Genomic DNA, 11,565 nt, shown 5'->3' on the forward strand with positions numbered 1-11,565 from the left:
GAAAAGTTAATGTTAATTTACAAACAGGACTTTCATAGCAGTAACTTGTCCGAATTATTAATCTGCAATTTTCACTGTAGGTTGGGTTTAATTTGATTGTTGCACGTTTTCCTAATATAACAGTATATTTTTAATCCAACAACTGTCGTTTTGTGTAATCAATTTATGCTGTGTAAAATGTCAAAACGCGTTAAATACCTTTTCCCATAGTTTGCTGCTTAGTAATAGCAACAGCTCCAAGATTTAGTGGCAGTTTTGTGCATGTCAATCTGTAATAGTAAAAATAACATAAACGGTCTAGCAGAAAAAAACACCTACAAAGTTACATGCGTGGCAAAACATAAGCAGGCACAAGGTTTAAGGTGTATAAAACAGAATACCTGTGTTGAAGTTGCCCGGTCACATGAAATAAATAAGTGACATTTATTTATTTACTCATTCAAAGTGATTTTATAATTACAATTGAACATTTACCCATCAAAAACACTCATAGTTGAGGTCATAACATCGCTATACACAACAATGCGACCGTATGAACGTGTTGAAAGATTGTTGAAGTAAACATCTTGATTGAACGAACATGACAGCTTTGTTGAGTAATTATAAACATTTTCTTCCTTTGTGTAAACTAAGGTTGTTTTGTTGCTGCGTTCAGTCAATTCTTGCACAGATTCTATAGAAAATTGTATAAATGTTAATATCAATTCTTGGAAAGATTTTACACCAAAATAGTATAAATGTTAATAGCCAAAGCCAATGTACATATCGTGGCATGAGCAAACAAAGTTGAGGTTTTACTAACAAAATGCTGTAGCAAATTGATTTTGTGTAAGTGACTAGTCGTGCTTGCCCCCCATTTAAATTCTATTATAAACCTTTTTACCATTTTAATGGAAGATTTATTATTCTTTTGAACAAAACCAGCTTTACAAGTTTTACCACTAAAAGTGAAGCTACCATAATGATGCAAATAAGTTCAGTAAAATGTATATAATATATATATATATATATATGTATATATGTAGTATATATACTAAATAACTAAAACATACATCACCTGGAGTAATATCATTGTTATAAGGAATCAACCCAAAACTTTCAATTTTCTGCAAACTGAAGGACAATAAGACATACATGTTATATAAACCAAAATGTAATTGTGCATTATATTTGTATGTAAAAAAAATGTTATATTCTATAACGTTATATTAATTTGGTGACCTGCAAATCTCTTGATTTAATCTGAAACTTTAAAAGATATTTTGAACATTATATATTTATAGTTGGTGTATATATATATATATATTATTTTTAGTCTTTTTAGATATCATTAAAAATACGAAAAACACTGCATAGAAAAAAGAACATATACTATTTATTTTAACAAAAATTCACTTCCTAAATCTGAACAATTTAAACTGTAAGTAGTGAAATTAACCTCTGAAGGAATTCCTCCTGCAGTTGTGGTGTGTTGGAATACAGAAAGGCAATTTTCTGTTGCATTTGATTTACATTAACTTGCACATCATCGTCACAGCAATTTAGACCAACAGATTTTAAAAGTTGTTTCAACAAAGAGCAAACCATAGGGTTTGTTGCTGTGTCATTTGCCCCGACCAAGAGTGGTAGCTATGGGAAGAAATGTTAGGGTGATTAGACTTTGCTTGCATTAATATAAAGACACATTGATTTACTATGGTTTAGCTACACCTATGATGTGGTTGATTGTTTGAAATAAAAACATAAATACAAACCGTTGAAATAGAAAGTTTTCCAGTATTCTCTGTAGAGTGATGCATTGATACATTCAACAATTTTTCATCAACAATGACTTCATGAATGGACTTTGCATTTCCTTTTAAAACAAATGATGGGAAATATTTTTGTTCGAGGACCTTTTTTTCTTCGCCTTGTTTTATAAACAGGGGCCCAGAAATAATCGGCAATTTCTCAACATGAAATGGTGATGGTTCAGACACAGGGATATAATTGAACATCAGGATATTGCCTCCTGAAGTAATGAAGCTTTTAAGTAAGTTGCTGGTATGGGTCTGGTTATCTTTGTCTGAAAAGAATGATTCACACCCCCAAACTATAACTGTGTGAGTGTTTTTAATCCAAGGATCTTTTCGAAAACTGGTGGTTGAAATTGGGTAGAGGGTGTAGCTGTGTTTTGCTAGGCACAGTTGAAGTAGCTTTATGGCTCCATCAGATACTTCATGCCGTTTACCAGGACTGTACAGTAGTATGTTGGGTGGCTTCATTTGTGTCACATTTGGATTTATCTTACACACATTATCAGATTGTGTTTTAAACACAGTGTTTAACACAGAACTGGAGGTGCGGTCTTTGTAAAGGAACGGGTTTAACATGGTTTTCCACGAAGAAAATAGTTTCATATAGTTTATTTCGTATAATGTGCAACACTAATTTGCTTGTCCCTGCGTTTCTGCTCGAGCATTCGCTTTCTGCAGGTCTTCGCGCTTCTTTTTACACTCTGATAATTCCTTTTCTCGGGTAGTTACAAAAAACACGTTGCTGTTCGGTTGTTGTTTATAGACTTTTGCGTCTTTCTTTAAGCTTTCCAACTCTTGCTGTAGAACCTTTTGGGTGTGTAACTCTTGTTGTAACGACATGACTTCTTCACAATAAACAAGATTTCGTTTTGAGAAAAAAGCTGGCGCGTTTTAAGGGGAAGTCCCTTGATTGAAGAATGGATGCACTCATGCAAATCAGATTTCGGTACTTTTGTATTCATGACAAAAGAAAAGGTTTGCGCTATTATGAATGTTTTAACTTTCAGCCTATGATTGCGGTTTCATCAACGCTACTAAATATTTAAAGTTAATCTAGTTTTGTGCTTTCCTACAACAGAAACCTACAGCACATAGGATTTATAAATGTTATGGGTTACCATCATCGTCCCTGCGAAATTCTAATATAGTTTCCGCTATAGTTTGCGTTGGCGTATGAATAGTTTATAACTCCGTGCGAGAAACTACTTTAAAGAAATTTGATCATGGACTTACTGCCGAAAGTCAGCTCTGACTTTAGTACGTCTGGCTATTGGGAGACTTTCTTCAGTAAAAGGCTACAAGCGTTCGAGTGGTATGGAAACTATTTAGAACTTTGTGGGTTACTACATCGCTATATAAAACCGAAAGATGATATTCTAGTAATAGGCTGCGGAAATTCGATTCTCAGTGAACAAATGTACAACGCGGGATTTAACAAGATTATGAACATCGACATCAGTCAAACTGTCATTAAACAGATGAGGTTAAAGAACAAAGATAAAACGGAAATGGATTGGAAAGTTATGGACGTTACAAACATGGATTTCGAGAACGGGCAATACTCCGTGGTTCTTGACAAAGGAACATTGGATGCAATGATGAGTGATGATGCAGGGGAAGAAACGACAGTCGAGAAAATGTTTGACGAGATAGATCGCGTTTTACGCACTGGAGGGCGATACATATGTTTCTCGCTCGCTCAAGATCATATTGTTCGAAAAGTTGTTCGTTATTTTTCAGATCATCAATATCTTGTGCGTATACATAAAGTGTCAACTGTGCCAAACCAGGAATCAACTGGAGTTCAAATGCCGGTTTTCTCGTTCATTTTTACCAAGTTTGTAAAACTTCCTTCTAAGATTTTTGAAGTTTGTTTCGAAGATTCTGTGAAACCAACAAGAATTCAATCAGAAGATGAAATAATAGAATTAACGAAATCGCAACAATATTATGCAATGTTAAAAAATCAACTTTCCTCTGAAACGACAACTAATGCGCCGCCGATTGAATTGTTTAGCAGCGAGGATGTTGTTAATGTGAGATACACTATGCATGTGGTTGACCTAAAAGATTATAAACCAAAACACAAGTTTGGGATATTCATTATTCCACAAGGAAGAGAATGTGAATGGTTATATGGTTCTAGTGAAGGAAGAAGGCAAGTAGCAGAGAGCGCTCGCTTCATGAGATTAGTGTTTGTTGCTTTGAATCGTGAACACACATATGGTGGTATGCAAGCCATTCAAGATGAGTTATCAACAAAAGTTCTCGAATTGTCGCCGAATAATATACCTGAGAATTACCAAGTCCCATTTATGACAGATGGGGGAAATGATATAGGTGAACGCACTGTACGACATCGATGTAAAAGTGATTTGACAGGAGGGTTCGTAATTGAGGACTATAAAGGAGCAAATGGGGTGTGGTATCGGCAACTTGTGTTTGAGGATCATTTAACCAGCGTACAAAGTGTTGTACGCCTTAAAATGCTTGATAAAAAGAAAAAAAGACGTCAGCGTGGAGCAGCGACAGATAATATGAAGTTAGTTCCAGATGGGTCGTATCTTGCATCAAATTATTCACAGCTGATGGTTTCTGGGCTGGCGAGTATAATTCAAAATCCATCCGATAAATTTCGCATTCTGGTTATAGGTCTCGGTGGTGGTACAATGAGTTTATTTATGTTGCATTGTTTTAAGCAGTGTAATATAACTGCTGTTGAGCTGGATGCTTCTGTCGCTGCTGTAGCGAAGCAATGGTTTGGTCTATCCAACGATACATATGAATCTCGTATAAATATTACTGTTGAGGACGGAATACAGTATGTGGAAAAATTGGCGAACTTGAACAAAACATCTGAAAGTAGTTTGCTGTTTGACGTTATTGTGCTTGATGCCGATTCTAAGGATACTACATCGAGTATAAGATGCCCTCCTATAAACTTTATGAATGAAGAATTTCTATCTAACTTGAAATATATTATGAAAAACAAAAGCGGATTTTTCTTGAATCTTCTGTGTCGTGACAGTCACGCAAAAACGGAAGTTATTAAAAAATTGAAGAATTATTTTCCTCAAATTTACAAGGCCAGTTGTGAAGAAGACGTGAATGAGGTTCTGATGTGTTTTAATACAAACGACGGTTGTATGAAGGAAAAGTTGAAAGTCTGGTTAGCCAAAGCTGCCACATGGGAAAAACAACTTGAATCAAATTTTCAAGATTTTCAAATTACTGATTTACTGAAATCATTTGCTGTTGCGTAAAACTTTTGTTGTAAATTTTTTTTATACTTCAAAATTCGCGTAACATAACATAAGTTACAACATATTTTTATTTCTTTCTTTAAAAATGATAGTAGAAATCATATTATTGAAACAAGAAGTATCACGGCATGATGCATAACAACTTGCATAAACAATTGAACTAAAACACCAGTCTGCGTTATTTTAATACAACTAATTTTAATTGTATTTCTATTTACGTAGATGTATACGCATTCTGGCCTAAATTGATTAAAATTTAGGAGCCTTTTTATAGAATGCACTGTGTTGTTTTACCTTGAAGCCTCAATTTTAAAACAATGTCTTACAGCCATCATATGCACCAGCGTGGGCATCATGATTTGACTAACTTTCGTTCTAGAAAAACATACCCCATGCTAGCTGCATCAGTGTGGATGGAACACCAGCCAAGGCACAACAAGAACATTGTAAGTTAGAATATTTCATTTATTTAAACTGGCATGTTTGATTTTAATTACATTGAAACTGCTATAATTGGTTATTTGATTGTTTTTTTAAGAGTGTGTTCAACCCAGTCTTAAGCCTCTTATAAGGTGATATTGATTATCAGTGGTCTTTCTGCACATTTTTCTTTTTAATCACTCAAATTGTCACTTTTTCCAACAACACTGGTGGATTCTAAACTAGCACCAAATATAGGAATTAAAATAACATGCTTGGACCTCAAAAATGTAAAATCGAACATACAAACACAGGTATTCATAACACATATATTTCCACAGGATAGTATGGCAATGGACAAGGTTTCATCTGCCCACTGGATTCAGAAAACTTTTAAAATTCCAAAACCTGAAGATGGCACTGTTCTACAAAGAAGAACGGACGCTTTTTCCGATTTAAATTTTGTTGGAGCAAAAAACAAACAAGCAAAGGTTGTAAGGGATGAAAGTTTTCGAAATTTTTATTTAGTATAAAGTATAAAAACTAATAACAAAGTTGCAAAGTTGGTAACAATGTTACATGTAAGCGAGAACAAGTGTATGAATTAAACGCTCCTATGTGGGTAAGGTGAGAATTTAGTGAAAGACCTGGGTTTTCCGACAGATTTATAAAACAGTACACAACGCGTTATAACTGTAATTGTATGGCTACACAAGCACTAATAAGGAATTTTAACACATGAAATTGAAACCATTTTATTTCACTATATTTAGGTAGTATAAGGTATAGTTTTACCAGATGACAATTTTCTCTCTATATATTAACTTGTTATTTTTAATACAGTACATACGAGTTGGTAATAACACCCCACCACAAGATATTTACGAACTCCTAACAACCCGTTGGAATCTACAGACACCTAACCTTATAATATCCGTAACTGGTGGTGCTAGTAACTTTCACATGAATTCAAGTCTCACCAAGGAGTTTAGGAGAAGTTTAATAAAACTTGCTGAAAGCACTGGTAAGTAAAGGTCGACCCATATATCTGATTACAAATTTTATTGGTTCATATTGGATCGATGTCATTGAACAATGTTGATAATTCACCTATGTATAATTCGTTTGTGCAAAGCATGTGCGTCCTATTTGACCTTAATGTGTGTCCTCAATTAGGGTCCACGTGCATCCTAATTTGACATCCGTGTGTTGTAGTTAAGTACCATTAGGATTAGTTAAGCGTTAGAGTACATAACCATAGCATACTGGGTTCAAAGCTCACTGCTGCTATTGTTTTCCTCCATTTTCCGGCAATTGTTAGTTTAACATTGCATATTGAAACGTGCTACAGATTTTATACAGTTTAAAAACTCTAGGTTTTAACATAGGAAATGACTGTGGTCATGAATCCAATGTACAAACTATTATAGGCCTACTTTAAAGTAGCTATATGCTTGCAGCTTGCTGAATTAGTTTTAACTAATTTGAAGCTATTATCTTAATCGTTTATTTTTCAAATTTAACTTCATCATAAAAAGGAAATGAGCTTTTAAAATTCATTTAAACACTTTTTTCTAAATACAAATGTAGAAAAGTAGGTATGAACATGATCCAAATTATTTCTATTGCTTCATATATAGCATTGTGTATGTTCCAGGTGCTTGGATAGTAACTGGAGGTACAAACACTGGTGTTATGAAGCATGTAGGGAAAGCTGTGCATGAATATGCTGCTGTTAAAAGCGAGAGTGCAAAGGTCTGTGAATGTTTCAGAAATACTAAAATTTATAGTCTTATACATTGAAAAAGTGGTAAGATAGTTTTTAAAGATACTGTCACTAATTAATGAATAACTGTAACTTATTTATTCTTATGTGGCCGGCAGGCCGGGCAATGACAGTCATTTTATGACAATTGATCTGTATTCACTTCGTGCTGTTGGTATGAATTTTTTTCTGATTTTTCTTAATTTTCTGCAGGTCGTTACGCTTGGTATTGTAACATGGGGTATTGTTAAGAATAAAGAAGATCTAATTCGTCCTGAACATGCAAAAAACTGGGTAGCTAACTTTGTTTCTCCATCATAACATAACATTACAGACTTACTTACAGCTACTAAGAAATTCATGCAAAAGTTTAGTCTGTAGGTTTGTTCTATTGAGATGCTACACTATTTTTTAAACTGGGTTACATCCTTACGTGGCAGGACAGAAATAGCGACAATTGTTATAACATCTATGTTCTTTTTCACACACTTGGGAGTTACCTAGCATGTAACTTTATGGTTGATTGTTTTCATGTTTTATTTAAAGTTTCACTGACAATTTAGACAATCAATAAAAAGTAAGGGACCACTGTTTTGTAGTGATTGCCGTTAGGATGCACTAACTACTCCACCACAATGCTGTTATTATGTTTTAAACTACCCCTTTTTTATTTTGAGACCAACAGATTGATCCATATTATTCCCCAGAGTGCCAACTACAATATCAACCCTGGTTCTATCATAGCTAACAGGGAAAGCCTGCTTGATCCAAACCATTCACATTTCATCCTCGTAGATGATGGTACAGAAGGAGAGTTTGGAAAAGAAATTAATCTGCGTACTGCATTAGAAGCTTATATAGGTGAAGGAAGAACTTTTTTATCAATTTGTTTTTGCTTATTTTTGAGTTATTTTTTACTTTTACTTAAAACTTTTTTTCTTCATAACTTTTTTATTTTAAATTAGTGTTATGCATGTCAAATTGAAATAGGAGTTGTGTAACTACAAACGCAGGTGTAAACCTATGAGTGAAATTACAATGTAGGGTAGACTAATTAATTTTTTGCCAGCTTCCCAAAAAACGTCAGACAATGTGAACGTACTAAATGTTGCTGTGATTGTTCAAGGGGGTGTGGGATCACTTAACGTAAGAAATCTCTGCTTGTTTAATTAAAATTTTATTAGTTTATGTACGTTTGAATATAATGGTAAATGGAAACCTATTGAATGTAACCTGATTTATCCTTATGTGCTGGGAAAACAACAGTTGTTACAACACTAGTATTGTGGTCGAATGTGTCCTTGGGCAAGACACTTAACAGCAATTGCTTCAACCCAGGGTACCTTATCGTTATCAGTTGCCCAAACTGTCCTCGGTGCCGAAATTATAAACAATTTGTATAAAACACTTGACTAAAAAAATAAAGGAACAATTTTGTAACACATAAAAAATGTAACATTTATTGATTTTCACCTCATATTTTACATTTTCATTAACTGTCTTTACTTAATTTTCCACAGACTGTCCATAGTTCATTAAAAGAAGACACACCAGTTGTTGTAGTGGCGGGGTCAGGTGGTTGGGCAGATATACTGGCAACCATATACAACCAAACCAATGACTTTGTAACGGAAACCATGATTGAGGGACTACTTACAGGTATATATTGTTACAGCCATGATATTATACTTGTATTTTAGCTCCTTCCTCAAGAATTTTGTTAAAAATAAACGTTACAAAACAAATAATTAATATTTTTTTAGAAAAATATAAAAATTCAAGGTATTTTGTTAAATATTCTTGACAGACCAAAGTACAAGCACTTATAGCTTTTTCTTCTATACATAGTAGGTTTCGGTAAAGTCTTGGCTTTACTGTATTTTATCGTCCCAGTTCGTAGTAAACAAAGAGTTTTAACAGAATTATTTAACTGTATCCTCACGACTCATGATTAGGAAATACGGAAATTTATGATATAAAAAAATAGTTTTTCCACCAGAATATCTATTTACTTGAAACTATATAAATATATGTATGTTTTTTAAAAATATTTTTCCAGATCTTAGCATGCCATACAAGCAAGAAACACTTGGTGAACTTACACAAACGGCAAACGAGTGTTTACAAATGAAAGACAAACTAACAATATATCAACTTGATTCTTCGTCTGGTGCTGAAAATCTTGACATGGCTGTTTTACAAGCTTTATTATCAGGTATTAAAAGTCATATTATGTGGTATTGTCCAATGTTTTTAGTATAAGATGGCAAAATTAAAATGCATTTTCACACAGACCAATTTTATTAAAAACGTTTTTATCTGCAATTAGCTCAATATTACAAGAATGCCATTTAGAAGAAAAGGTAATGTGAAAAGTAGCGTTATAAGTTGGGATTCATCGGTAAAATCTTTCTCGGACACCATTAAAATTATATGATTTAATTAAACATTTTATTTTATTAAACACAGCTAACTCTAGCAATCCTGAGGAAAAATTGAATTTATCTATGGCGTGGAACCGGTCTGATCTGGCTCGAACCAGTATTTTAACTGATGATACTTTCATTCGATTGAATGAACCATTCATTACAGCAATGAAAGAGGTGTTGTATGATAATTTGCATCGGACTTTTCATTTTTATGGGTGGGGTTTACCTAGGATTTTGCTCATAGTGCCGTGGCAGTGGCTAGCATGTAAGCCTCCAACCCAGAGATAATGGGTTCAAGGATCATTGTGGGCGTATGTGAGCTTGGGCAAGACACTTTCAACCCAGTGCTCACTTATCGGTTAACAAAACAGTGATTCAGCAAAAAAACAAACACTTACTCATAAAATTGCATATTGCGCCAAAATGAAAACTGTACATATCAAACTAAGAATGCTTAAAAAATCCTATTATTCACTGCAGGACAAGCATGAATTTGTGAAGCTATTTCTCAGCCATGGAGCAGATATTTCAAAAATTTTCAATCCTGAAATTATTCTGTCATTATATCGGAACAAGAAAATGTTAAAAAATGCTCTGTTTCTAAATTTGTTGAAGCCGCGTGCTGATGATGATGAAAATGAATACGTTGATGTTACACATGACAAAATTGAACGGTTAGTTAACGAAGAATTGAAATTTTTGATATAAAAAATAAAAACATAAATATATGTATATATATACCGTAGTTTTTTGAATATGAAAAAAATTTAAATAAACCTAAAAGTTAAGTTTTGAATTCATGTGTGATTTTAATTATAGTACTTCTCTCTGTATATTAATAATCATTATAATTGTGGTAATAAAACTCTAACTTTTTTCAGGGCTTTGAGGTCTTTAATGGGAGATGTTTATTCTTATTCTGACGAGGTAATTTTAATATTTGGCTAATTTTTTTAAAAGAGAAAGAAATCATAGACCATCTTACTCTAATCTAATAACCATAAACATAACAGCTTAACCCCTAAGATTGTCACACATCACATGCAATAGTTTACTATTATAATGCATTGTCATTACTACACAATATATTTTCTCCATTTTTTTTATCAGAATGAACAAGAACCACTCAAGGAATTGTTCCAGTTATGCATATTGCTCAATAGACGGGAAATGTCATTCGTTTTATGGGAAGTTATGAAAGAAAAATTATCAGCAGCAATTTCTGCGACCAGAATATTAAAATCTCTTTCTAAAAGGACAGAAATAAAAGAATATGTAAGTGTTTTTTGTTTTAAATATATAAATATATATTCTTTCAAAAAGATTTCTTTGTACTTTTGGCTAAGTATTCAAAAAACACGCGCAAAGTTAGTTGATGCATAAGTGATAACTTGTAAGCGGGCACAACGTGTATGGAAAAGAACACCCAGGTTATAAAAAACTGTTGTTGTGAAGATAAAGCAAGTTGGATTCATTTCTGTTTGACAACTATGATTGTAATACATTTTAACAATGTCACTCCAGATTTTGTTATAAAAATTAAGAAATGTGACACCTCTGTTTCTTTATTAAAATTTTAAAATGCATATGCTGTATATATATATTACAGAAAGAAGAACTACTTGAGCACGCTGATGAGTACGAAACAAGATCAATTGGAATTTTATCCCAATGTTATTTTGATGATGAGGAAAAGACCGGAAATTTATTAATTAGAAGATTGAAACAATGGGGGGGCCTTACTTCACTTCAGATCGCTGTGGACGCAAAAAATCGGGTGGGTTGTGATTGGTTATTAATAAATCGACGTTACTTCATTATATTATTATAATGTATGTGCATGTGCAAAGAGCTCTGCTGTATTTTGTAACTATATATGTATATTGTATATA

The 11,565-nt window shown here is 33.3% G+C and overlaps 3 protein-coding genes across 5 annotated transcripts in view; 2 read left to right on the plus strand and 1 right to left on the minus strand.

Annotated features, from left to right (window-relative positions):
- Nucleotides 1–2,426, minus strand: part of LOC100179742 (biotin--protein ligase) — an 11,981-nt gene extending 9,555 nt beyond the window's left edge. Inside the window, exons 1-5 of one of the 3 annotated variants that reach the window (XM_026836788.1) lie at nt 1,755–2,416; nt 1,439–1,629; nt 1,058–1,113; nt 475–673; nt 199–269 (exon numbers count right to left, since the gene is read on the minus strand). In XM_026836788.1, the coding sequence (XP_026692589.1) occupies nt 199–269; nt 475–673; nt 1,058–1,113; nt 1,439–1,629; nt 1,755–2,399 (1,162 nt within the window). In that variant the 5' untranslated portion in view covers nt 2,400–2,416. Of the gene's footprint in view, nt 1–198; nt 270–474; nt 674–1,057; nt 1,114–1,438; nt 1,630–1,754 lie in introns of all 3 variants that reach the window. The other 2 variants (XM_026836789.1, XM_018813898.2) reach the window with 2 other exon arrangements.
- Nucleotides 1–11,565, plus strand: part of LOC100182201 (transient receptor potential cation channel subfamily M member 2-like) — a 23,362-nt gene that overhangs the window by 5,093 nt on the left and 6,704 nt on the right. The window lies entirely within an intron of this gene.
- LOC100183174 (methyltransferase-like protein 13) lies at nt 2,855–5,282 on the plus strand. The gene has a single exon (XM_002130306.5). It carries the CDS (start codon nt 3,020–3,022, stop codon nt 5,057–5,059), a length of 2,040 nt encoding a protein of 679 aa, XP_002130342.1. The 5' UTR covers nt 2,855–3,019; the 3' UTR covers nt 5,060–5,282.

The sequence above is a fragment of the Ciona intestinalis genome, chromosome 11, assembly GCF_000224145.3.
Source record: "Ciona intestinalis chromosome 11, KH, whole genome shotgun sequence".
Taxonomy (NCBI): domain Eukaryota; kingdom Metazoa; phylum Chordata; class Ascidiacea; order Phlebobranchia; family Cionidae; genus Ciona; species Ciona intestinalis.

Excerpts from the sequence above, each read along its gene's own strand:
- LOC100183174 (XM_002130306.5), top strand. The coding sequence starts at position 3,020 with ATGGACTTACTGCCGAAAGTCAGCTCTGACTTTAGTACGTCTGGCTAT.